Source organism: Etheostoma cragini, chromosome 6 (genome assembly GCF_013103735.1).
Source record: "Etheostoma cragini isolate CJK2018 chromosome 6, CSU_Ecrag_1.0, whole genome shotgun sequence".
Lineage (NCBI taxonomy): Eukaryota > Metazoa > Chordata > Actinopteri > Perciformes > Percidae > Etheostoma > Etheostoma cragini.
The window spans coordinates 3,578,288-3,605,111 of record NC_048412.1 but is presented as its reverse complement, the minus strand read 5'-3'; the positions used below and the strand labels follow the sequence as shown (position 1 = coordinate 3,605,111).

At 39.6% G+C, this 26,824-nt stretch overlaps 3 protein-coding genes across 15 annotated transcripts in view; all 3 read right to left on the bottom strand.

The window, feature by feature from the left end:
- The window catches only part of LOC117946850 (lysosomal-associated transmembrane protein 4B-like), a 21,256-nt gene extending 3,511 nt beyond the window's left edge, over positions 1–17,745 (bottom strand). The window contains exons 1-7 of the mRNA XM_034875274.1: positions 17,735–17,745; positions 10,062–10,572; positions 8,641–8,752; positions 6,776–6,849; positions 5,711–5,833; positions 5,419–5,517; positions 2,757–2,852 (exon numbers count right to left, since the gene is read on the bottom strand). Coding sequence (XP_034731165.1) covers positions 2,757–2,852; positions 5,419–5,517; positions 5,711–5,833; positions 6,776–6,849; positions 8,641–8,752; positions 10,062–10,157 — 600 coding nt within the window. The 5' untranslated portion in view covers positions 10,158–10,572; positions 17,735–17,745. The remainder of the gene's footprint in view (positions 1–2,756; positions 2,853–5,418; positions 5,518–5,710; positions 5,834–6,775; positions 6,850–8,640; positions 8,753–10,061; positions 10,573–17,734) is intronic.
- LOC117946849 (protein LYRIC-like) lies at positions 11,690–22,077 on the bottom strand. Of its 2 annotated transcripts, XM_034875271.1 has the most exons (14): positions 21,388–22,077; positions 20,994–21,113; positions 20,255–20,336; positions 19,833–20,006; positions 19,416–19,466; positions 19,078–19,218; positions 17,899–17,985; positions 16,831–16,899; positions 16,582–16,727; positions 15,145–15,261; positions 14,625–14,738; positions 14,058–14,184; positions 13,275–13,276; positions 11,690–12,700 (listed from the first exon to the last, which is right to left on the bottom strand). In XM_034875271.1, the coding sequence occupies exons 1-14, from the start codon at positions 21,724–21,726 to the stop codon at positions 12,566–12,568; spliced, it is 1,704 nt and encodes a 567-aa protein (XP_034731162.1). In that variant the 5' UTR covers positions 21,727–22,077; the 3' UTR covers positions 11,690–12,565. The 2 variants fall into 2 exon arrangements, with proteins under 2 accessions (XP_034731162.1, XP_034731164.1); XM_034875273.1 differs by lacking the exon at positions 13,275–13,276 and having other exon boundaries at positions 21,388–22,075.
- A 3,903-nt stretch (positions 22,078–25,980) lies between these two features.
- ubr5 (ubiquitin protein ligase E3 component n-recognin 5) overlaps positions 25,981–26,824 on the bottom strand; it is a 40,819-nt gene continuing 39,975 nt past the window's right edge. For 11 of the 12 annotated variants that reach the window (XM_034875260.1, XM_034875262.1, XM_034875266.1 and 8 more), the window contains one exon: positions 25,999–26,232. In XM_034875260.1, coding sequence (XP_034731151.1) covers positions 26,020–26,232 — 213 coding nt within the window. In that variant the 3' untranslated portion in view covers positions 25,999–26,019. Of the gene's footprint in view, positions 26,233–26,824 lie in introns of all 12 variants that reach the window. The other variant, XM_034875259.1, reaches the window with a different exon arrangement.

Here is a 26,824-nt window from a genome sequence, read left to right as displayed (position 1 = left end):
ACGCACACACTCATGCCAACACTGTAAATACAGGCTTAATGCAATAATGACTCTGACCAATAACTTTGTGGGCATGGCTCCCTATGTATATTATAAGTATTTAATATAAGTATTTATTTATATCATAAGTATTTATTTCTAGTATGGGTAATAATGTGGTCATTTGGTTGAGGTTTGTGGGTGTGAGTGTACATATGTTTTTACATTTTATCTTGTATTTTAATGCTGCAAACTGGATTGCTCCATCAAAGTTTTGTTATGTAAATACATACTGTGCCAATAAAGATCCACCTATCTATCTATCTATCTTATGAAAACTGAAAAAAAAGAAACACCTGACATTTTACATTTGTTCCATTAAAACTACTATGATACACCGATGGTTCATCCCATCATCCGCCAGTTTTTTTTTTTTTTTTAAGTGCCTGCACTTTTCCAATGACGTCGTGTCAGATGGTAGTGTGTGACAAATCCGTCGGCGAGTCAGTTTACCTGACCGTGTGGGTGTACGGGTCTTTTCTGTATGTGCAGAAATTCGGCTCATATGGAACCCATTAGTGGACCTTTGACCTAAGTGCTGTGTATGTGATGTAAAGCCATGCAAGCTGCTAACTAAAAGCCACAAACCTAGCTGTGGTCTGTAGGGAGCTCTAACTAAATATGTCAGGCTCTAATTCATAAAGCACACATGCAGAGGTGAGGCTAATGTTGGGATATAGCGGGGCAAACTGCTGTTTTTATCTGGTACTCAATAATGAGGTCAGTGAGTTAGAGAGTGGGCTTCTGTTCCTTTCTTTTGTCTTTTTATTTGTTTATTTTTTAAATAGTTTTTGGGGCATTTTACGCCTTTATTTTGATAGGACGCCACTACCCACTGAGCTATCCAAGCACCTTTACTGCTCCTTTCTTGACAGTCATCAGGAGTATCTGTTTTTTAAAAGCCCTGAACATGATTAAGCCACACAGTGTATAAAGCTGCCAAGTGTGCTGGATTGTTAAACTCAGAGGAGTCTTAATCGGAAAACTGAGGAGTACAGGTTTCTCAAAATACCCGTGAAATCCCAAAATACTGCAAGGTATTAGAGCCAGCTACTGACAGCTGTGTTCATGCTGAAAAAACGCATTTTGTGATCGTCGAAACAGATCATTAGTGTGTCTACAGCCTAACTTTTCTTCTCCAAAAGTATGAGTAGTTATAATATGGGTGTGTGTACGATGTTCACATGACTTAGGGGGCCAGGCCTGAGCAACAGGACACCAGCAGGAGACCCACACAAAGCCCAGTTACTCCACTGGGCCTCAGCCCCTGTTATAATGGCTTTGCCAGCATGGCGCCTCATCTCTCTGACCAGGTCTGTTCATTGATCCGTGCAGTCCTGTGTAAAACTACTACTTCTACGACGGCCCATTTTTAACTTCCTTCCTCAACTTCCCAACATGATGACTTTACAGTTGCCAGACTGGCCTGAGCAAGGGAAGCTACGCAGACGATGAAAACGCAGTCTGGATTGAATAAGTAAATCATTTTTCTGCAGGTTGTTTCGTTGCCTTTGTAAGTGGAAGAAAGCAACAATTCAAGATCAGCTCTTGTTTTATGACAATTAGACATAAAGGAGAGCTTGAAGGGCTGTAAATGTGGTAACATATTGCACACAGAGTGATGATTTTGGTTATATACTTCTCACTACTACATTTAATTTATATCTGTCAACATGAATATCATTTGGTTTGCTAGTAAGACATTTTAACCTCTTTATCTGTTTTGACAACACTGACAAAAGTATTTGTTTAGCTGCACACTACACATGCTGGTTCTACTGGTTTTCTTTAAAAGGAACACGCCACCGTCAGTAGATAGGTGGGCCAATGCATTTTTTTTGTCACAGTACATGCAGTGTTTTACTCCTGTGCAACACCGGCAGCGCCGCCGCTAGTTAGCTTAGCATTGTGAATGAAATCCTATGTTGCCGGTTAGCATGTTGTGAGTAAAAGTGAGTCAACAAGACTCCTGCATATTCACGAGTAAAATAGCTATGCAGAATAAGACTATTAAGACTATATAATAAGACAATTTCCTAGGCAGATATGGATTTGGGACTATATTGGGTGGAAGCACAGCTGAAGTACTCCCCCCCGCCGCCCGGCCCCGGACCCCCTGTTGAAGATCTCTGCTTTAGAGGCAATGTGGTTTGAATTCTGTACCCAGACCTACACATAGGTATTGAGAAACAGACTAGATTAGTTTCGGTCTTTTCACAGGATTGCTTGACAATGACCAAAATACAGGGTATGATACGGCCCTCCTTATCTTTAAATCCATAATTTTAAACTATGAAGTAATCATAGTGAGTTTTTTTTGACCATGTTTTTTCCTTCATTTCCCCAGACCTGCCATTTTTCATCCGTTGCCAGAAGGTCCCCCGACTTTTTTCCTGTCCCCATTTCCTCACCTGTTTCCCATTTGCAATCCCCAGTGCATCCTTTCCCACTAACACACCTGTTCCCTTATCACCCAAGCCAGCATATACGGTAAACCTGACGTTGTCAACAGCTTTTTGACAGATAACCTGCTTAGGTTCCCTTGTATGTTCCCCAGTAGTGTTCCTGCCTGCTTGCCATCACCTGCCTGTAAGCCTGTTTGTTAATATTAAAGTTTCCTCCCTGAATCTGCCTGCCTTTGGGTCTGCATTGGGGTCCTCCCTGCCTGTGCTGCTTCTGTTAGCCGTGACAAATATAGATCAGCAGGGGTGACTTACCGTTGTGTCATTGGTCGTCACATAGAGCAGGATTTCAGATGAACCCCGGCCGCTCACATATCTGTAGCAGTTCCACACACATGCTATCAGGTAGGCCTGATATCAGAAAGGAAGAGAACAAAATCCCAGATAAGAAGCTTGAACTGCATCATTTCCGTTATATAGAAAAAACACTGACATTATTTAATTAATATAACCATATTTGTGTGACAGCTTAGAATGATTGTTAACCACACAAGTGGCATGACTCTATGAATGGCAATGCAGTCTGTCCACAACTATTTAATGGATTACCATGGATTTTCTCTCTTCGGATTAATTCTAAGGGTGTCTTGATTCTCCAAATCCACAATTACATTTTTTTCTTAATTTCAAGGTCACGGTTCATTTACATTTTCAATTTAAACAATATTTTTTAATAGGGACAGCAATGACTTCAGAGAAAAAGGAGGACTGTCCAGCTTTGTTGTTTCTCCTTTCATAGTCAATATGAAAACTTATTTCGGTCAATTTAATAGAAATTGTGAAACCCCTAATTAATTGTAATACATTTGGGGATTTCTTTTTTAGCTGATGATGCTAAATACCCACTAAATCAACAACTTACCCACCAGCCATAGCTGTATTTTGTGTTTTTTGAGCTAATTAGCATGCTAACAGGCTAAAAGAAGACGGAAAGAGTGGTAAACATTATAACTAAACTTTCAAATGGGAGCATGTTAGCACGCTGCTGCTAGCATTTAGCTCAAAGCATCGCTGTGCCTAAGTGCAGCCTCACAGTATATAGTCTTGTTACTGTATATGAAAGGCTTTTACGTTAGTATTATGTAATATATTTAGGTCATCTCATACCCAGAGAAGCTGTGCTGTAAGAGTCCTGTTCTATATTTACTGCACACAGACACAGATGGCAAAAAAAATGATGTTATTCAAAGAAACTCACATAAAATACAGATACTTATCCATTCACACACTTGTTGAATACATCACTTTAGAGAAGCAAAAACAAGTTCCTGTTGTTCTCTGTCATCCTGTAACTGGCTCTCAGCAGGCAGCCTGCTACTGGAACTCGCTGGCCAAACACAACACCATCTGCTAAATCCATCCCCAACACAAACCAAAGCCAGACGGAGCTCTCTCTCTTCTTTAATAAACCAATTACAAAGTCCCTCTAATGCTCTGACAGCTAGGTTATTCCAACAACCTCCACAAGAATAAGCAGAAATCTATTTGCAGTAAGAAGAGATCACTCAATTTAGCTCCCAGTCCACTGACATCACTGTCCATCAGTCAGAAACATCGTCACAAAACTTCTGATCCAAATATAGATTCTGAAAGTGTTACCCGGGTTTTCCAATCTAGAATTTCCTTTATCTATGAAAGTCAAACCAAAAGCATACCCGCTGCTATTAAAAGAAGCCATGGGTCTTATTGCTAATCTCGGACTTGGCATTGGTTATTACTAGAGCCCAACCGATATATCGGTGGGCCGATATTATTGGCCGATATTAGGTATTTCCCGATCTATCAGTATTGGTATTTAAAATGGCAGATAAAAAAAAAAACGGTCAACCAGGTTATGAGTGTTGTCTTGCACAGTTTGTCCACCAGAGGGCGCTCTACAACGTCAACAAAAACGTTTTTGTTCAAAAGGACTTTGTTTCAAATCTTAAGTTTGTATTTTATACATTCTGTTTATCACAACTTTAATATATTTTGATGTTCCTCTGTTCTGTTGTGACAATGAAACAAATTATTATAATATGATTTTAGTGAGAACTCATAAATAACTACTATAATAATAACTAATGTCAGGGAAATCTGTTTACGTTTTGTTACGCGTTTGTGAATACTTTTTTTTTTTTAATACTGTATATTGGCACATCAGATTTTTAAATAACCAATTTAATATTCGTATCGGTGCCGGCCTTAAAAAATCCTTTATTGGTTGGGCTTTAGTTATTACAGAATACAAAAGGCCTTAGTGGTCCCCTAATACTGTATCTGAAGTCTCTTTTATATAGACCTTAGTGGTCCCCTAATACTGTATCTGAAGTCTCTTTAAATAGACCTTAGTGGTCCCCTAATACTGTATCTAAAGTCTCTTTAAAATAGACCTTAGTGGTTCCCTAATACTGTATCCAAAATCTGTATTATATAGACCTTAATGGTCCCCTAATACTGTATCTGAAGTCTCTTTTATATAGACCTTAGTGGTCTCCTAATTTGCTCGTTTGAAAGCCATGATGTTTTTCTCAGTCATGGCAGGGCCACATTCTCTGGGCAGGCAAAGCAGAGAAAGGGGAGGTAACCTTGCCCCTTATGACCTCATAAAGGGGCCATGGGACCTTTAATGTTACTCAGTTACTTACTAACTTGGCATTAACTAAAAGTAAAAAATGTCTGCTTTGGGAAGCCAAAAACCTTCCAAGACAATTTAACAGGACACTCCATGGGGCTCCAAAAAAGATACTTGGTGTCTACAAGTCACATCTGTACAGAAAGGTAGATACCAATCAGGTGCCTTTGTCTGCATTGTAAATCTTTTTCTTTTGTAAGACAATTTGTTGCGCTGGAAATATTAGCCTGGCAGGCTTGCTAAGAACTATCAGTGCAGCTAAAAAATGGAGAAGACATGCAAATTAAGATGAGAAAACATTACCTTGAAGCCCAGAATGGTGCTGATGAAGAGCAGCACGTTGAGGACCAAGCACACATCATTGAGAGCAGCGATCTCCTCTTTGTAGGGGAAGTTATCAGGCTGCACGGGATCAGAGAAACACATGCAGTAGATCTTAGTAGATAGTAGAACCATCTCTAATTGTGGATCATTAACACTGACATGTGAAATTATGAATGACCAGTCAAATGCTTACACAAACCAAAAGAAGTCAATCATGTTGTGTTGTTAAATCTCACTGACGTTTCATTTGAAAACACCTAAAGTTTCTTACCAGTTGCTCCAGGTAATCCCGTATGGTGTTCGGGTAAACCACGATGCTGACAGCCACCAGGGTGTTGAGGGCAAAGTCAAATATTTGGTAGCAGAAAAATGGGATGATCCAGGCAGCACGCAGCTGAAACAGAGTAACGCCTTTTAGATATTTAGGATAGGAGATATTCATCAGAAAGCAAAGAAACAAGCTGAGCTCTTTAACCAACACTGCAAACAGAAAGCTTGAATTGTTTCGCATGGAAATTACAGTGTGTATATTAATAATAGAAATGCAGGCATGGTATTTGAATTTGTTGTGTTTTAGACTTTTAAAATAGATGAAGTGTACACAAGCAGTAGCGTGGCAACATTAAAACCTTTTTTTGAACAGTGGGCCTGCACAATTAATCATTATAAAATCACGATGTTTATTCACATTTTAATTTGTAAATAACTTAGTAAGTATGTTTTTTTTAAATGTTCATTTATTTTTTTAAATGACTTTGTCCTCATTTAATTCTACGAACCGACGGTATCCCAAACGCTACTTTATCTGTGAGTTTGAAATATAGACTGTATAAAATAGGTTTAAAAGGTCCCATGTCATGTACATTTCACTTTATGAGGTTTTTAACATTAATATGAGTTCCCCCAGCCTGCCTGTGGTCCCCCAGTAGCTAGAAATGGCAATAGGTGTAACTGAGCCCTGGGTATCCTGCTCTGCCTTGAAAGCTCAGATGGGATCTGGCCTCTTGTGAGGTCATAAGGGGCAAGGTTACCTCCCCTTTCTCTGCTATGCCCGCCCAGAATATTTGTCCTGCCCATGAGAGAGAGACATCATGGCTTTCAATTTAGCAAAGTGGCAGTTGGTCAAGGCCACACCCCCAGCCTCCACCTTGGCTCATATTTTTCCCTGAATCGTGAAGGCCTATTGAATAATTTAAAAACCATTTCTGTTATGAAAATGATCTGATCTAACTAACAAAATCAGGGAAGATCAAATACCCTGTACATTTAATTGTAATCAGCAGCATTGTGAAAGTATAGGAATGTGAACAAAAGTCAAATGAATCATTTTGTTTACCTGGTATGCGCCATACGTTGCCATCCCACATATAACTATCATCAGCAGAGAGATCGCCGAGGCAATGCACATGTCTGGAGCAGAGAAAGGTGTGGTTACAAGTCAGTCATAATCAGTGCATGGGCAATTTGGTTGAGGCACAATCAATTCCAAATCTAATTTCTTAAAATGTTCACAACATCATGTTCAGCTGATCTATACAATAAAAAAACGTACGCACAGAACATTTATAGGATGCTGCATCTGTCAACCAGACATCTGTCATTAGCTCTATGTCATCGTAACCTCAAATCAATATAACAGAAGTGATCGTTGTATTAGTGACCGAAGAGTGAATTCTACTTGACATTTCTATGTTATGTAGCCCATTAAAACTCCACGTATATCTATTATAAACTCACAATGAATATGTTGTAGCTCTGAGTCACAGGTTGAATCACTTTTGCCCATATAGGATTTGAACGTGTACAGAGAGGCAATATATGATGCCTTTTTACCCTGAGTATAACATAGCTAAGTGTTGAAGGGGCAAGAGTCAGACTCTAATCAAAAAACAATTAAAATGCCATCAATAGATGACAGTTCTAAACTGAAACTGAGTTGTTTGGTCTACTGCAGTGGATACAAATCTGTGAACACAACACTATTATCTCCTTTTAAGTTGATATGTGAGTTGCTTGCAAAAAAAGAAGCCTATTTACCCGTCAAGCAGATTCAAAACAACATCAGCCTTTATTTGGAGTTATGGGGCTACTTAGTGACTGTACTTCTGCCTACCAACACCTCTGAAGCTCACTAACTAACATATTAACTCATTGATTTTTATTTTTTTGGATACAAAGAGAAATGTTAAAACAAGAATTTGTAGTTTTCCTTGTGCAGTTTGCATGTTCTTCCCTTGTTTCCCCTTGTTGTTCATGGGTTTCCTCCCACGATAAAACATGCATGCTAGGACTAGGAACAGTGGCGCATTTAAAGAAATGTTGATCAATGTGCATTGTCCTAATCAAAATACTAAAATCTTCTAATAAATGTTGACAATAAATAACTTGGAAATCTTCTCATCTACCTTGGCATAGACATAGTCCCTCAGGGCTCAGTATTAGGTCCAGAACTGTTTATTTTGTACATAAATACTAAAATACTTTCAGTGGATTTTCTGATGTATTTTTCAGAGGAATTAGCGGCATATTGAAACCCATATGAAGTGGCATAACACAAAACAACTCCAACAGCTTGATGTTTGTCAAATCTAAAGTTAAACAGTGCTAAAATAACTAATTGTTCCGATGAACAGCAGTCATTTTTCAAGCTGGCCGTGTTTCTCCTGCAGGGGTGGCAGCGGCCGGCCCAGCCCTTGGAACTGGGACAATACAGCCATTCCCAATCAGAGGCTACCAGCAGCATGTGCTGTGGCCCACCTCCAGTCAGACTGTTCCAGTGTACACCTGCTCTGTTAAGAAAGGTTTTCAAATGCTCTGCACAGATGGGATATTAGGCTTACATGTCTGCGGTTTTGGGTGTTTGATTTAAAAATAAGTGCTGACCGTTGTCTAGACAAATGTGTGAGGTCCCTCTAACTACACAATTAATCATTCCATTAGTCAGTTGACAGCCCTACTGAGAGTGTCAAGCAGCAAGCACAGATTAAGTCATGTGTGACAGTCATTGAAGGAGACTTAGTTTCAGGTACAACAGAAGCACTAAAGAGGCCAGTGGAGGTTTCCCACACAATGCAGAAAACCTGTTGATGTAATAACAACTGTTAAGACATTGGGATAAATAAATAATAATATCCATTAGTGGTATTGTGAGACTACACCACATGGGAACTTATGTATGTGTTGGCCTTCTGGGCTACTTACTGGCGTCATCCATGACATCTAGGTCATTAGCCAACTCAGCGCTGGTCAGGTGGTACTGCTCAGGATCATTGAGCGCTGTGAGCAGGATGAGTAACACCACCGCATTGATGAGCTTAGAGACAGAGGACATATGGGTAGATAAAGGGCAACATTATGGACAGAAGCAGGGGGGCAAGATGAGCAGGAAACAGTGGAACAGTGAGAACAAAAAGACAGATGAAATGGAAAGATCTCCAAATTGAGTAACACAAGGAAATCCAAATACTAATAATTACCTTCTCCTAGTGATAGTGTAACTATGGTAAATGAGCTCTATGTCCAGGCACATACTGTACATGAGCCTTTGTATTGGTGTGGCCAGCTCAGCTTATTGTGCTATGACTCATGCATCCCCATTGATCAGATGAATGCAATGGAAAAGTCTTTGCAATCCACAGGTCTGACCCAGAACCTGCTACCTGAGGAGGCCACGTGCTAATTTATTGATAGGGAGCGGAGAGTGGATTTTTCCACACAAGGTGTTCGGTTTAGCTAACCGTCTCCTGCAAGTTGAGATTAACAAAGGGATGCATTCAAGAGATAACCCACATTGATCTTTACACAAAACAGAGGGCATACTTGTATTGATTTAGCAATATAATGTTGTAAAAATCGAATTATGTGGAGGACAAATCCAACTCCAACTCAGTCAGGGGACATTTTTATATACAGACAACCCTCCTCTACGCCTCATCTCAGTAACTTACAGTATAACAAATGAAAATACTACTTAATAATACTACTACTTTAAATATTACTTTAAAGTTTGCCGGTAGGCCTATTTGTTCATGCAATGTCTCTTTAATATAGTTATTTCTTTGAATGCACCTTAGTACCTGTTCTGACTGCACCTTATTCTCTGACTCACTATTTTAAATATAGATATTTATACTTAAAACTCTAGGCCTCAATATCTAGATATTTTTCAGTTATTTTTTAGACTTGGTATGTTTATATTTATATTTCTCAGTATACAGACTCTGCACACCCATTTAAGCATTTATATATTTTCATGTATATAGCTAATATCTCAACTTTTCTACAGTGTTTTTAATTGTTTATGTGCTGTATTCATATAATTTGGTACTACAGTGTACTGTGGAATAACAAATAAAGAAATCTTAAATCTTGATCTTAAATCTATCTATATATTAAAACTAAATCATTTTCTGTAAATTAGAGTTGAGGTTTTTATAATAATAGAAATCATTAAAAAAAAAATTCATAACATTTTTCTGAAATGTTGCACACAGTCGGCCAATAAATGCTTTGTAATGAGGTCATTTTAACTGATGGTGAGTGCCTGGTGATTTCTTTAACTGTCTATGGTCTGATAGCCTATATATGTACGCAGTGAGTGGCAGGCGATAGGCGGTGCTTACCATGTACCAGACCCCCAGGATGATGGTTCCTGTGCGGACATGACAGCACAGACAGCAGCTTGTGGAGTACCAGCGGTCCCACGGGGAGAGCATCATCTTGTCTGCTTACAACCGCGCGAGCCTTAAGAAAAGGTGTCGGTGTTTAAAAGAAAGAGCTCGTGCTTTCCTATCAACGTCCGCTGAGCGTCCAGTCTGTCTCACTAATGACAAACTGGATCCAACTGCCTCTGCCTGACCTGTCCTTTACATTTTTTTTTTTTTTTTTTTTTTTTTACCGTGAGCACCTTACCTGAGCGGCTCAAATTACGAATCCCACTGTTGCCATGCCAAGTCCCGCCCTACGAAGCAGCTCGATTGGTTGGGGTTAGGCATTTCACTTCGAATGGTTAAGGTTAGGGTTACGGGATTGGTCAGTATATAGGAACTGTACATGTAAGCATGGACGCCTAGCCAATAGTACTGTGTGAATGCAATTGAAGGGCGGGTCTTGTCGGGGCCATAGCAGGATTCGCTATCTGCTAGCGTCAAGCTAGCGTCAAGCTAGCGTCAGGGAACTATGACTTCCTGTTTCAACATAAAACCCCGATAGTTTGTTTTATTGTAAATAGCCTATAGGCCAGGGGTCGGCAAGTTTTTCAATTTGAACTGCCATTTGAAAATGTTCTTGTTTAGTAGTGTGTCATATCGGTTATGTACACTCTATATACATATCTCTAAAGATACTTCATTTTATTTTACTGTTACAAAATTCATTTAAATATGCCAGTTGAAATAATTACAAACTCATGCCTCCTATCTGTCAAACATCTCAACTTCAGTTTGGTTCAAATGACAAAGGTTCAGTGCTATGAAATGCTTTACCATTAACACTTTGATTTGATATTTTGAGTAATTTTAGTTTTGGCTTTTTGTCTCTTTTTTTTCTCCTTTTAAGTGTTTTAGTTTCTTTCTATTTTAATTGGAGTATGCATTGGAGAGTGCCCAGATAAAGCCCCTCTTGAGTTTTTTTTTTTTTTTTTGCATCTCTCATTAAATATTTTATTAGTTACTACGGCTCACTTGATTTCAAAATACTACTGTAGGTTTATTGAGCGCTGAACGTATTTTTCTTAACTGCTTTTATAGATTTCATGTAAATCACTTTGAATTGCCTTGTTGCTGAAATGTGCCATATACAAATAAAGCTGCTTTGCTTATACTTATGAGGTCAAATGTGGCTTGCCTTAATGCTGAGCGCAACTGCTTCATAGAGTACTGTAATTGCTAAGTGATTGGACTTTTTTAAAGTTTAGGGGTCTTTTAATGGAAAGTTTGCCGATGTGTGTACTGCCCTAACGTTACATGCAAATAATGGCGCCACCCGCTGATAAATCCCAACTGGATGGATCGCTTCAAATGTGTTGAATATCGGAAACCGTCCCTCTTGAGCGTAGTTCTGGGTTAGCTCAGAGCTATGGTAACCATAAACACCTCTTGTCAGAACTTTGCTACGTCAGGTTCAAATTGACAAATTCAAAGCTTCAAAACAGCAGTCCACAAACAAATGGGGACATCACTGCTGCTTGGTCTACTGATTTTACAGTCCACGTTACAGAGTAGTGGTTTATGACCTTTAAAAAATAAAAAAATATAGAAAAACTGGCCTTTATTTAGTCTTTTTACATATGGCTTTAGCTTTTCTTTTATTACAAACAGATTTTACAAAAAGGTAGTGAAGACTTTAAATCAACCACAGGTGGAAAATCATGAAGGGGCGGACGACATTGCGATGGTACATCTACAATCACAGGCTCCCACACGGCTCTGGCCACAAAGCAGTCACAGATAGTAAAAACAGCGAGGAAACGGTTGTCTCGAAAAACAGACCAGGGACAAACCAGGTGGACTGAGTCAACTGAAATATTGTAGTCTCAGAAAAGAATGCAAAAATACAGAGTGCACAGGTTTCCCTTTCTGCACACAATGATGCTCCCGTCTCATTTGTCAAAGGTTTACACCCAGTTGAGCCGTCGTCCTAAAATAACCATTTGATCACTCAGCTCTTTTTCACCAAACTGCGATCACTGTACCGGTCTCTTGACTCAAATGTAAGAGCAAAAAAATAATAATTAATAAGATGACTGCCAAAGCAAGAGCCAATTTAACATTAGGGCATAGTGTTGAGTGACCTGAAGCATGTTAACCGTTTTCACTCTACACAGTAAACTCCAGTCGTTACCACCACAAAATCACATTTCTAAACATGATCAGTATTTTCTACATCTAATTACTACGACACAGCGCTTTCAATCAGTTAACTTGATGCAGTGGAATTAGAACACAGTCAAGAGTATCAAATGCATACTTAAAAATCATTAACAACGCATTACATTAGATTGCACTGCATCTAGGTTCAGTTTTCAACGATTCATCGACTGAGCTTGGCAGGTATAAAAGTTCTTTCACTTTCCAGACTAGGTTTTAAGGTTTAAGTCCATCACGAAGACCCTAGTTCAAAGTTGTTGTCACAAAAGGTGTTGCATAAACAGGATATCAAGTCTTTTGCATACAGAGGTCTGCAGAATGGACTCAGTCTCATGTTTCTCTCCTCGCCTTCTTCTTCTTTGCCAGCTTAGGCGCTTGGCTCTCCTCAGGTTTTTCTGTGGAAACACAAAAGGGAGATTAGTAACACAACTCTAAACATGTGACTCAAATGGTTCTATACATCTAACTATTCACAAAGGCCATTTCAAGTCACGAGGATCTCAAATCAATGTGGTTCACCGCTGAGGAGATTTAACTAACTTCTGTTATTGTTCTTAAAAAAGGGTTTAATCGAATATGATGGCTGAGAGTGATGCTCAGGTTTAGGATGCTGCAGGGAACACAAGGCCAGGAAAGATAGGGAAGTTGAATTAATCTAAATTAATTTGAAGAAAATAGAAGCAGTAAGTTTTAAGCAAGATAAACTAACGTTGAAAGAAAACCGTTCAGTAGGATGGCCTATGTTACCAAATTCAACATAGACCGTTTTAACAAGATATCAAAGCGCCCATATTCTGCTCATTTTCACGTTCATTATTGTATTTTGAGGTTGTACCAGAATAAGTTTACGTGGTTTCATTTTGAGAAAAAAGAAAAACATCATTTTTGTTGTACCGTACTTTGCTGCAGATCTCATTTTCACCCTGTGTGTTTAGGTCTCTGTTTTAGCTCCAGAGTGAGACATCTAACTTCTATACTATCTTTGTTGGGAGTCACACATGCTCAGTAGCTAGGTAAGATCCCATCAGCTAGATAACTCTTCAACTTTGGTCAGTACAAGGCAGGATTAGCTGGGAGATTTCTTCTAATAGAGGGACACTTGTGGAATACCTGCAGAACAGGAAGTAGTTCTTTCGGAGACTATGGTCAACTAGTGTGTGTTGTAGCAGTGAAACTACAAGGAAGGGATTACTGCTAAATCATTTTTTTGTATTTTATATGAATTCACAAACACCAATAAGTGACTAAAATGACATCACATACTTTAATGGATCTAGGACATGTGATGCTGTCACAAGGTAATGGGACACCCAAACTATGTGCAATAGGGACAAATAACCGTGACAGTCTGACTAGGACCAAGAAAGAAACCGTAACAACACAACAATAGCTACAATAACACAGTATCAAGAAGCAGTGGTTGGACGTCGTAAAAGATGGCCGATAATTGGAAAAAATATGAGACATAAAGACTGTATAAATATATGCAAGATTATAGATATTTTAAGGTGTATCCGTAGATCATATCCCCATTTCCCTAATGTCGGTCATAGCATTTTCCAGCTTATTTAAGGGGCGGGGGGGGGGGTTAAGGGATGGGCATTTAAAAATGACAGACCTGACGTCTGGCGATAAAGTTCCTCAAACCTCAGTCACTTCCTCCACCTCCATCAACTACTTACCAACACAACACAGCCTCTCTGAAATATCTGGCAACACTTGAATATTTAACGAAGGTTTAAATGCGCTTACTTTGTTGTGTAGGAGCAGAAAGGCTGTTCTGCTTGGCAGTGGGCTCTCCATCAGTTGGCTTCTGTGGCACTTGTGTGACAGGGGGTTTCTGGGATACGTTGTCCTTAACTGGTTGCTCCACTCTTGCCTATAAGAAAAAAGGAAACATGGTTAGTCTTGGTACGTTCACATAGATAGGCCTGTAAAAATAACATGATTGTCTTTTTTACATAAATCTGTGTTTCTTTGTTTAACCACAATTTATTGCTAACATTAGCTAAGGTCTTAAGGCGTATGCCTGGTAATGTCATTTTTGTTGATGAGCCAACAACATAAACAAGTAAGAAAAAATGTCTCATGTTAATAAAGAGGTGTTGGTGATACCAAAAATATCCTGGAATTCAACAACAAAAATAATTAATTTGTTTGAAAAAATGTGAGTAAAAGAATTATGTCGTTATTGTAATTATTTCTGAAACAATTGTTAAAGCTTACTAATTACTCTCAATGTAATTTGACTGAATGGCCTGTCTTATAACACACACACTGACACTACTCAAAGCCCTGCACTAGATTAGCACCACTGACCTCGACAGCAGCAGCTCTGACAGGCTGGACGGCAGCGGCGGCGGCGTTCTCCTGAACAGGTGGCTGCTTCTTCACCGAGGCCGCTGGTGGCGTCTCCTTCTCTGGCTCGTCGCCCTTAACAGGACACAAGCTACGTTTTACGGGCAGTGAATTTAAAAGGACACTTTAGAAATGTCAAACACTAACATATCACATTTTCTGATCACAAGGGGCAAGAGAATAAACTGGCTTCTTGAATGCCAAACGGACACAAACATGCATTTTTATAATAATGTCTTGCTAATTAGGACTTAGCAACACATTACTATAGGATCATACAGGTTTGATGCACCCCTGTAATATTCATATCAAAGTACACAGCAACAAAGCCTTGTACACTGAGTGTGTGATTAGTCATACTACAATCAGGCTTTCTTGATTTTCAATACTCCAAAATTTGCTAAACAAATACCCTAGTCACATCTGTTCTGCACCGTGTGTGTGTGTGTGTGTGTGTGTGTGTATTCTCAATATCAGTTACCTGGCCAGAAATTCCTCCCTCCTCTGCGGCCTTCTTCTTTTTCTTCTTCTTCTTTTTAGTTTTGGCTGCTCCGTCAGCAGCAGTCTCTCCCTTGTCCATCTCATCGTCATCATCCTCCTGACAAACGCACATCAATAAAAACGTGACTTTGGAAATGTTAAAAACATAAGCAGCAAGTACGCCAATTACAGTCTGAACATGTTATGGAACAAGTCTTCATTCTGGAGGAAGAGCTGCAGAAACTCTGCTTACTCACTGTAACGCCACAGTGTAGATTACCTTCATTTGCTGGCATGTGGTTGTCAAAAATGGCACTGTGGCCGACAGAAATCCTGCCACGTTCATGTTAATTTTGTCAAAGATCTCTCAATTGTACAACAAAGCAATACAATTCCTCGTCTGTGTCCTCATTGCCGGCAAATAAATCCGATTCTGTGTGTGGATGTATGACTACAGGTCCAGGAATCAGGACTGAGACAACAGCAGGACAGAGAACACTACAGGCTGCTTTCACAGGCGACCCGACACCTGGTTAGTAAATATGGAGAACGCCAAAAGCGAGACGGAACGTGGGTTAATACTGGGATGTCTACACAACTGTGTGAGTCGATTGACTTCAAAAGGTTCGCCACTCTACTCTAAACAAAGTTCAAACAGCTGTTCATGTCTGTCTTCTTTAGTCTGTTGGCTGTTTGGGTTTTTCTCCTGGAACACGTCAAACTCATTCTGCTCCTAATGGAGCGTCTTGTGTTGACTGTTTATAAATGTATGACCATAATTAGGCTACATTTGATTTACATTGTGAATCCATTTTTCTAAAAATTGTATGTTTTTATTGAGTAATTATTACAAACTTTTTCTAAACTTTCTGAATCCGACAAATTACCCCCATTACAAAGAAACTAAAATTAAGCATTTAAAAAAAATAAACTAGTAAACCCCCTTTAACAACTAATTAAAACTAAACCGAATCTGAAAACAAAAAGTCAGAAACGAAATAAAAATAATAAAAAACGTAAAACTATAATAACTTCCTGACCTCAACTGTTGTGGGCGGGGCTAAGCCCAACCAAGTTTACGCAGTGCAACGTTAATTGATGGTGCCTCAGTTAAAGCCTGTTATTGTAGGATTTGAAAATCTTACACTGGCGCCATCTGGTGGTAGTGAAAAAAGCAATGCATACAATGCTATGCGATGACTGGACAACATTTCTCAGTCTTTGCGGTGTGTTCAAGTGCAACTCTTTGGCTAAGGTGAAGTGAGGAGACACTGCAGTCGGCCCTCGTTGCCACTAGTTCTTGCCCGCCTGCCTGCGGTGTCAGCATCCTTGATCCCGACAGGACAATGCGGGGAATCTTATCTACATGCACTTTTGCGTTCAACTTCAAGGTAACTCCCATAATGCTTAGTTTTGTCCCGAGCCTGGTCACACTTACAGCTGCTCCAATCAACAGGCTTGCCGTGGCGGGCTCAGGGAGGGACTGCTCCGGAGCGGGAGGGGCTTCGGGAGTTGGCTCTTCATAGTTGCCCCAGGCTTCAGAGGGGGCGTTCCAATCGGAGCTAGGATCGGCCGAACCACCATCTGAGAAACACAAAGACCATCAGAAAATAGTTACAAATGTAAAGGAGAATCTTAACTATTAAGTGAAATAGAGCAATTGAAGACAATCCCAAATGATGCTTACTGAGTCCAGACCACTCATCGTCCCCTCTGGGCTGACTGAGCCAGGGCAGCTCGCTCACAGGCTGGGGCTCTACCAGGACACAACAACAGTTACTCAGCCTGCCTTCCACAACCAATGCTTTGGAAAACTAGTGGAGAGTACCCGATTAGAATTACTCACATTACTGTATTTGAGTAGGTTTTTAATGTGTTATTATTATTTATTTTTTTAAGTAGTTATTAAAATCTGTTTTACGCAAAAGACTGATTTAATGAAATAAATATAAAGATATTCAGAAAAGTATAACTACCCACCACTGTTAAAAAGTCCTGAACCCTTCAGTTGACTTGACTTTTTTCTTTTTTTTTTTTACTTTTTATGTTTTTTTTATCCTTTTATGATCACTTTTGATGCTTTTTTTCTATGTTTGTCACTTGTTTTGACGTTTTCAAAACCATTAACTTCAGTTTTAAAGTTATTTTTGGAACTGATAGTCAAAAAACCTCATTTATAGGAAATTATGCCTAAAGTTTGAGTTAGAAAAGCAGAAATTAGGAATTATTTAGACTAAAATTAAAGGAATGGATGTTGATGTATAATCAGACTGGAATATGTAAACTTTTACTCAAAACTATTTCAAAACCAATTTTTTGGTTAAATGCTATAAACTTGAATAAGACTAAACAATAAATAAAATTAATGAAAGTAGACATGTGTACTTTTGCTGAAGAGCTGTGTGGAATCAATCATGTTATTTTGGGAAATTATAAAGAATATTGATATAGGAAAACGGGTCACATTGACCCAAAGACAACATGAGGGTTAAGTAAAAGTTCATCAACGTAATAGTAATTTTACTTAAGTAGAATAATTTTGTACTTTTTCCACCTCTGGTCTAGGGTCCCGTTTACACGTACATGAAGACGGAGAATTTGCCTCTGAAAACGAGTCTAATAACTGCAAGTGGAAATTTTGGAAAACTTTGGTTCTGCACATTTGAAAATCGCCACTCACGTGTAAAACGCAGCCTAAGGGTGCGAGACAAGTTAAACCATCAGTTGCAACATCACCAGTTTATCGTGTACTTACCAGCAGCAGTGCCAACACCCAATCCAGTTAAAGACACCAGAGTTAGCTCTGTTGTAGGCACTCCCCTGTCAATCACAGTCCACGACTCTGAAACACACATTTCAGACAATGATGTCAATACTCTCACAATGAATGCTATCTTTTCAGCTATCAAAAATCTGCTTAGACTTAAAAGAACTGTTCCCTGACATTGTGCAGACCTGTCAAGTGTTTCCAGGATAATTACATACATTTCCTTTTTAACTGAGCTAGCTGTGTGCAGCCGTTGATACAATACCAATCAATACTGCCCAATCATATGTTAAGTCACTGTAGTAACGGGAAAACAAAGTGTTGCCCCTACAAAACAATTTAGTTTAGTTTTACATCTTGCTTTTAGTTTTAGGGCACCCTACTTGAACAAAACTACACTTTCCTAAAATTAAATCACAGGTGCCTTTTGGAAAACAAAATTAAAATGAAATCTGATTTGGACCTCCAAACTTCCACTCGTAAGTACGAGTAGAAGTTTCAGGACAACCAGGATGTAAAGCACTTGCTTTGTGGCGTAGCCAGACGCTCCTCCAGCGCGCTTTGGAGAAGGGTATGGCAAAGTGAGACTAAAGATGGACTGACCATGGGTGAAATAATAGATGAATAAATTAATGTCAGTGAATTTAGAAGTAAGTTGTCTTTACTGTACGTTAACTGAGAACCGGCAAACGAGAACAGAGGTGCAAATCTTTCTGTATAAAGTCATTACATCTCCAATCTTAACTTGTCAATCTCACCAAAAGGTCCATTTAGTACCAGTAACCCACAGTTGTTATTGAATTGAGAAGATCATGTGATGAAGATCATGTGATATGTTTGAAAGCTCAAGCCAGGCAACTAAAGGATCCTTGGGGTGAGCTGGTTTCCAAGACCAAGAATCAACTTCAAACCCTCAAATAAGTTTTCATCAAATTGTTTCACAATGCTTTTCTAATCAAGTTCAGACAGTTGGATTAGGACAGTTACTAAGAAAGACTTTCATGTGGAGCGGTAATGTCAAGCTTATCAATTCAGTGCATCACTAACTGACACCGCAGCTGATATACAGGGTATCAGGCAGTCATTTCTTCATGGAATGCCATAACGTGTTTACACGAACACATGGATACAGAATCCGAGCAGTTTTAAGTGGCAAAACATTTTTACCATCGATGTCCGCTCTCCAGAGGGATGCTGGTTCTCTACTTGTTGTCCAGGGGCCAGTCTTTGAAGCAACAGTGGGAGCCGGAACCTTTACAGCCATGTCAGTCACACCAGCCGCCACCGCTACCACCTCACTGCTGTTAACTAATACCAGAGGAGACACTTGATACTCAGCCAGAATAAACACAGATCAGGTTGGCAAGACATGCAATATGAGAGTTCCCAGTAAAGCATGTGAACTTCTGATTGATGAAACTATTTTGCATAGATGAGATATCAATGCCTGGAGCGTCTGAATTATTAACCAGTCAACAAGGGAAGCATTTCCTGCTGATAATTACCTAGAGAAACAACAGCTTCAACCTTTTCTGGCTTCACTTTTGCAGACTCTCCTGAAGAGAGAATACAAAAAATAAAGAAAAAGTCAATATATGCCAAGTACACTTCTCATAACAGCCTATTAATGAAGGAAGCACACACAAACACTTAGCCAAAACTCACTCTGGGAGTCAATTAACTCCCCCTAAAGCCTGTATTTATAGCCCCTCGTGTCAACAAGAGACCAATCAAACACAACAACAGCCTAGAAAGATCTCTCTCCCCATCTCAGAGGGGTTTGTGCTTCAAATGAAAATGTTAAATAAAAAACATAATGTTGCATATTCACTCCTTCTTTCCAATTTTAAAACTTCTCCAAAGATGGCTTTCACAGCCTTAACAAAAATAGACAGGGTTTTAAGAGGTCTTTTAAGAGCCACCTTTTCTCTTCTTTTGGCCGGCAGATGCGGGGGCTGCAGAGGCCTTGGGCTGCTCTGAGGGAGCGCTCACAGGTGTGTTCCCCCCTCCAGGACTGGCTGAGCCATCACTGGAACCCTTGTCCTTCTTGCGTTGCTCACGTTTCTCCTTGTTGCTGACCTTGGTTTCCCACGTGCCTGAAAAGAACCATTGAGTGCCGCATGAAATTAGTTGCAAAAAATACTGGAAGGTATCATTATGGGATTAGTGAGGAAATATGGCATGGATTAGGCAGAATAAAGGAGTGGACGCAAAGAATGTTGAAATACACACTAAACACATGTTGCTGAGAAAGAGAGTCCAAGGCATTTCCCATTCTGCTGCAATATATCAAGTATAAATCGAGCGCTATATAAATGAATGTTGATCGATTGATTTAGTTCACCTTCTTCTGGTTCTTTGCCATCTGCAGTCACTGTCTTGGTCTCCTTTACAGCCTGTTTGGCCTTCTTCTTTGACTTCTTTAACTAGATGAGAAATAGTGGGTATAAAGTAGAAAAGATAAACTATCTGGGATTGTGAGACTGGGTTTAAAGAAGCAAGAGAAGGGCTAGAGTGGATATACTATACAGCACATTATATTTCACCTCCAAGAACAGCAGATGAGCAAGCTGCCCCATGCTGACTGAACCATAGGCAGTCAATCAAACCAGCAAGCCACGTCTATTTATAAGTGAAATTACATCCACTTTCCAAGACTCCCATATGTTACATGTCCTTTTTGTTCAAGACTATTTCCATCTCTTAGTGTATGCATAATAACATCTTCTGACTCCAGCACCTTCAGGATCACAGTCTGTTACTTTGTGGTATCCAAAGGGTGGCATTCAATGAAAGGTTGCACCTTGTGCCTTTTCTTAAGCCAGGAGCCCCCTTCCAGGATTATGCTGCATCTGCAAGTTAAAAACTGTAACCCAACACCGGTAGCTACTAGCTGGTCTGGTTACATCGGTTCAGGGTGACAGTGAGAAAGGGTTGTGTTTTCTCGACTGCTTAACATAGAAGAGTACCTGAAAAATATTTGAGTTGCAAGCAATGGTAGCAAACTGCAAACATTTATGCAAACATAACCTAGGCTGGTGTACGTGTGTGTGTTGCCATACGTCTTTGGTACAACCAATTACCTCCGCAACCTTTTCAGCCTTGACTCCGGGTGGGGGCGGCTGGTGATGTGGCACTATGTCTTCTGACACTATGGCGTCTTCCTGTGGTTCAGCAACGGCTCTTCCATTCGGCTGGGCTTTCTGCAAAGCACATGTAAAGACAAAATAAAGAGTGACATGATACATTTCTTTTATATTCCTTTCAAGCTATCAAAGTTTAATACCCTCTAAGGCTAGCTAGCATAGTCTGGTCGGACACTAGCGTCAAGCTAGCTTACGCTAGCGTTTTTGCCATGACATGAGATTTAACTGTCACTGTGGGGTTAGCTAGCTTGACAACTTGCTAACAACCTTGCTAACGATACGGCTATCAAGCTAGGAAAGGGTGTAGACTGCTTTAATTTATGCTACGTGCCTTTTCTGCCTTCTTCTTCTTTTTCTTCGGTTCCTCGGATTTGCCAGGTTTATCAAGAGCCCGCTTTAATTCAATGCCGCCGTCGTCGTCGTCTACGGGGCATACAGCGGGTCGTTTCTTGAAGAGAGACCGGCAGACTGAGGCCCACAGAGCGACCATCAGCACCAGTCCGCTACATGCCGCTAAGAGGATCACCCATGGCGGAATAAGCTCAGGCTTCAGTCCCAAATCCACACCGAGTTCGGAGCGCAGCAGTCCCAGACCTCTGGACAACAGTTCATTCAGACGATTTGTTAGCAGCTTGAACTGCTGAGAGGCCGCGTCCTGCCACTGCTCCATTTGTAGTTTTTGTAACAACAGACCGATTAGTCACGCTTTGCTCTCAGTTATAACCGTTAGCTGCGCTAGCCTGCCGTGCTAGCTAGCTAAAATTAACGGAGCGACTTCGACATGATGAAAAACAAGAAATTCATCCCCTTCTCCGCCAGCAACATCGGCCTAGCCGGACAGTCAGCTAGCTAGTTAACGTATTACTTATTAAATCCGCGGTGACAAACTAAGTTAGATTACTGGCCAGCAAGCTAGCCGATATCATCGCAAGATAATATGCCTCCGTTAGCTAACCACCACAATGTGACCGCGAGCTAGCAGGTTCACCTCATATGGCTCCGTTTTGACTGGAAGAGAAGCGTTGCCTTCACTGCCGCATGTACTGTAGAGTTAAGAGAGTGTAAATTGCGAACATCTTTTACAGCGTGTCCAAAAAGAAAATTGTTTTCGTTCTCTTATATTTTTATTCGCCACGTTTACTGTAACGTGTATTCACAGCCTATGCAAGTTCATGTATTGTATTTTAATTGATCAAATCAAACATCTGTTGTTTCACATTTGCAATCAATTGTTGACAAAGTGTCATAAACAACAAAGACCAATGTTTTCGGGTTTCATGTTCAGACTTTCCCAACCTAACTTGGTCCATGAAATTCCATTTTTCAGAATATACTTTGAAGGCAACACAAATGGTGACAGCTCCAACAAAATGGGCATTTTGTGGGAAGTGGAGGTAAATTAAAAAGGTTTTATCTTATAAATCTATTTGATGAATGATACTATCTATTGTCACGATATCATACTAAAATGTACGCTCATCAGTAATTTTACTCAAGTAGCCTGCTGTACTTAAGTACGAATTTGAAGTACTTTTACTTGAGTATTTCCCTTTTATGCAGCAAAAAAAACATAATCCACTACAACTGACAGGCAAATACTGTACTTTTTACTCCACTGCATTTGTCTAACACTTATAGAAATTACTTTTCTATAGAATACTTTTTTTCACACCCTACCTGTCCAGTAAAAAAACATACATTTCCAATTTTGGGGATTTTGAATTTTCTTACCTGATAAACTGAATGATTTCCTTTAGTAGTTGAAAAAATAAACCTACCTCTTATGTTAATTAAAAGATATAATAGTATATTTAATCAATGTGTCTTGGACTGCTATTAAAGACAATTTCCTGCACCGTGAGTACTTTTGCTTCTGAAATAAATTTTGAATTAACACTATATTTTGATTATTGTACTGAGTGGTCTGAAAAGATAAACTGGCTGAATGAATACAATGAAGGGTTAACAGATATTAAGTTTCTTTAATTAAATCATATAACCGAAAATGCATACATACATGCCATGTCTGCTGTGTAATCCTGACTGAATACTTACTACACATACTACAGATCAAAGTACATGCTATACAAGCAACATTGTTAGCTCCCTAATGTTTCTAATGTTTATCACCAGAACATTAGGTATGTCTGGAATGAGTAAAATTTGACATATTCCAGTCTGTGATTATCCATCAACTTACATTCCTTTAATTTTAGTCTAAATAACTCTAAATTTCTGCTTTTCTAACTCAAACATTAGGTATAATTTCCTATTTATTGACCACAAATTCCAAAAAGAACTGTAAAAGTAAAGTTAATAAGTTTGTGTTACATAGTGTTAAAAACATTGAAAAAAAGCTTCAGAAATGTAAGAAAAAGTTAAAAAGATTGATAAAAATCGACATCAAAATTATTGATTTTTACATCAGGCGCTGCAAGACTAACACACCATTGGTCGTTTTACAGTTTTTATGGTGTGATATAATATATGCACCATATTGGTGCATTTAAATGTTAAATTGGGCAACCTTTTCTCATAGGGGAGCATGCCCATGGACCCCACTAGTGGGGCTTGTGCCCCAGTGCAGCTCCAGGTCTAGTTTCGCCCCTGGGCCAGCGTCCATGTTTTATAATAGAAGAATGCCTTTATTCTCATTTTACACTCTGTGCAATGAGATTTAAGCAACCCATTTACAGTGTCACCACAAAAATATGAAAATATAAAATGTAAGTAGTGCAGAAAAAAAGAGGGTGGAATGTGGAACACAGTCCTAAGAGCATTTATGTACATATATTTAAAGTGGTAGAGAGATAAAAGGTTTGTATACACATTATGCAGAAATATAGTTTGGTGTATCAAAAGTCCTGAGTATTAAATATTGCACAGTAATGAGATTGAATGGTTAAGTATAATAATAACTAAAGTTTACAAAGATAAAAACATGACCTGTTTTGTGAGGTATTTACCTGTAAATGTCCAGAGATTTTATCTCAGAAATCTGGTCAACCTTACCTTAAGGCCACTTAGTTTCTCAGAAAACCCAGTCGCCATAGCAACTCGCTGGTCTCTCTGCTGCCATCAGGGAGGCGTTATCGCTGAGAACTCAGAGAGGATGAGGAGGAGCGTCATCCTTCTCGCAGTCTGTCTGCTCAATGAAAACTGTGCTCAGTTTTGGGCCCCATCTAATTTTCTTGTGTTGTATATTACTATTTTTATGGACTTTAGTGTTTTTTATTGAAATGGAAGAGGTACACAATGGATTTCACTGCACATTGAACTGTGTATGATTGTGTATGTGGCAAATACATTTGATGTGATAGTATTAAACTAGGACCATGTAGTTTAAAAGGAGTGACCTTTAACCCGGCTGTGATGAAAGGTGGAGTAGAATCCTGCATTTTTGGAGCTGGATCCCTACTAGGAACTTTAAGGATATCTCTGCCATTTCAAATGAAACCATTCTTTTTTAAATCTGTCCTCTTTCTGAACATGTACCAGATATGGAAGTCAATCAAAAATCCCTGCAGTGCCCCTTTGGGGAATTGCGTGTCCACGATGCTCATGACCGTGAGGCCACATCATGACCGTGGGGAAGTGGATGAGGAGCTTGTCTCCAGCGTAGCACAGTGCTGTTGGGGCAGAACCCATGTTGTCATGGGCCATCAGAACAGACTCTCTCACCAGGGGCCTCATGGATAAAAGATTAAGCAGCTTCCATACCAGATACGGAAGAGGATTAGAGCTACTGGTGAAAAATGTCTTTGAGTTCTGACTTTATTCTCAGAATTCAGAATTCTGACTTTATTCTCTGAATTCAGACTTCAGAATTCTGACTTTCTTCTCAGAATTCTGCGCCACAGCAGATACAGAACATGCGTATCAGTGGCAGTCCAAATTACGCACAACAAGCATTTTCAAAGTGTTAGTGGGCTCAGTGAAACTGAGTCCAGCGCGGGGGAGACCCGACTCCGGTGACGTGAGGTTAGTGAGGCCAGCGTCTCCCCGCTGGGTGACTGCGCACAAATCCGCTGCGCCCAGCATGGATGAAATCCATTAGTAAATCGGTAGAAAACATAACGGCATTACAAGTTTGCAGCCGTCCCTGTATCTAAGTATTAATCTACATGTGATTTTTTTTCATGACCACATTCCTATTCACTTCCATGGTCCTTCTGCAAAACTTTAGTTTTGTCAGACAGTACATCTCTTTAAGTAAATCTACAGCCATACAACTTTATAAGATTTTTCTTTGATATTTGGTTTTACTTTTAATAATTAAAACTTCCCGGCTCAACAGATCTAGTACAAAACAGTGCACTATTAACTGAGCTGTGGTAGAGTAAATATTCAAATCGGCCTATACTGTGTGTAGCGAGTCAAACGTTTGGCCCAGGTGAGCAGACACCTCTCAAACAAATCCAGACCAGACAACTTATTTGCATCCAAGTTTATTTTGAAATTCCCTACTCCCCCTGTACAAGAAAAAAAGGACTTTCCACAAAGGCAGCAGTGAACTGTCAGTGATAGTACTTTTCTAGGGAAGGAAAAAAAACAACAACAACTAATAATCACAGTGTGTCTTTTCTTCTTTTAAATATGTCTACTGCTGTCATCTTTGGCTGGGTTTCGGCAGACAGCTTTCTGTCAAACCACATTCCTGGGATGCAAAAGTTGAAGCCAATAGAGCAGGGCTGTGGGCTTTACGTTTTACAGTGCCAATGCAGGAATGTTCTGGACTGTATACCTCTTCATTAACACAAAAAAAACAATAAAAATTGAAATAAAAATAAGGTGTTTGTGTTCACAACACAAATATTACCGCCTGGGGAGATAGCGACAGTATGTCGAATTTCATAAAATTGTATAGACAAAAAATAAATCTACAAAAATGGAGCTAGGTAAATATTACACAACAGTAAACATGTTTTTATTTTATTTTTTTAAAGTCATTTCTGTCGAACCTCTACACAAAACCAAAATTCTTGGTCTTAATGGCTAGCAGGAGTTTCTGTTTGAGAATCTGTTTTGAAGAATAGAGTGGCACGTAGAGACGCGAGATGCAGGTGTTGGCCGTCGGGAGGTGCTGGTCGTCTGGAGGCCGGATGGTGATGGAGGGCATCGGCTGGAAGCCCTCTTCGCTGGCTGGCAGAGAGGGGCTGGAGGTCCAGAAGTACACCTGGGGACAGGGACAGTCATTAAGGCCCTGAAACACCAACCCGATTATCGGCCGTCGGACAGTCTGGCGAGGTCGGTGACCCGAGTCTGTTCCGTGCCGTCGTCAGCCGGGCGCTCGGACTCAAAGACCGGTCCGATTGGTGGAGTGCTAACACGCAAATGACGAGCTGGATGAGCGTGACTATTACCTCCCAAAATCAAAATCCTTTAAACTGACCTTTGTCGACATTTGACCCTTTTTCAGACTACACCACCTTACTTGTTGACTAGTTTTACACTTCTGTTTGGAATTCATGGTCAATAACCCTCCTTTTATCAGAATTATACCTAATATTTAAGTTAAACAAGCAGAAATTATAAATGAGTTAAACTAATAGTTAAGATCAGAGGAATGTACAGATGAGTGATCAATTGAATTTGCAAAGAGCGTTGTAAGGAATCCAATCAAATTTTTGTGTGGTAATTTGGTTAAAAAAGGAACCATATATCAGATATAGCCATTTTTTTTTTTTTTTTTTTTTTTTTTTAAATGGGGTCAAATTTGACCCGAGGACAACAGGAGGGTTAAGGCAGTTGTGCAATAACATGTTTCT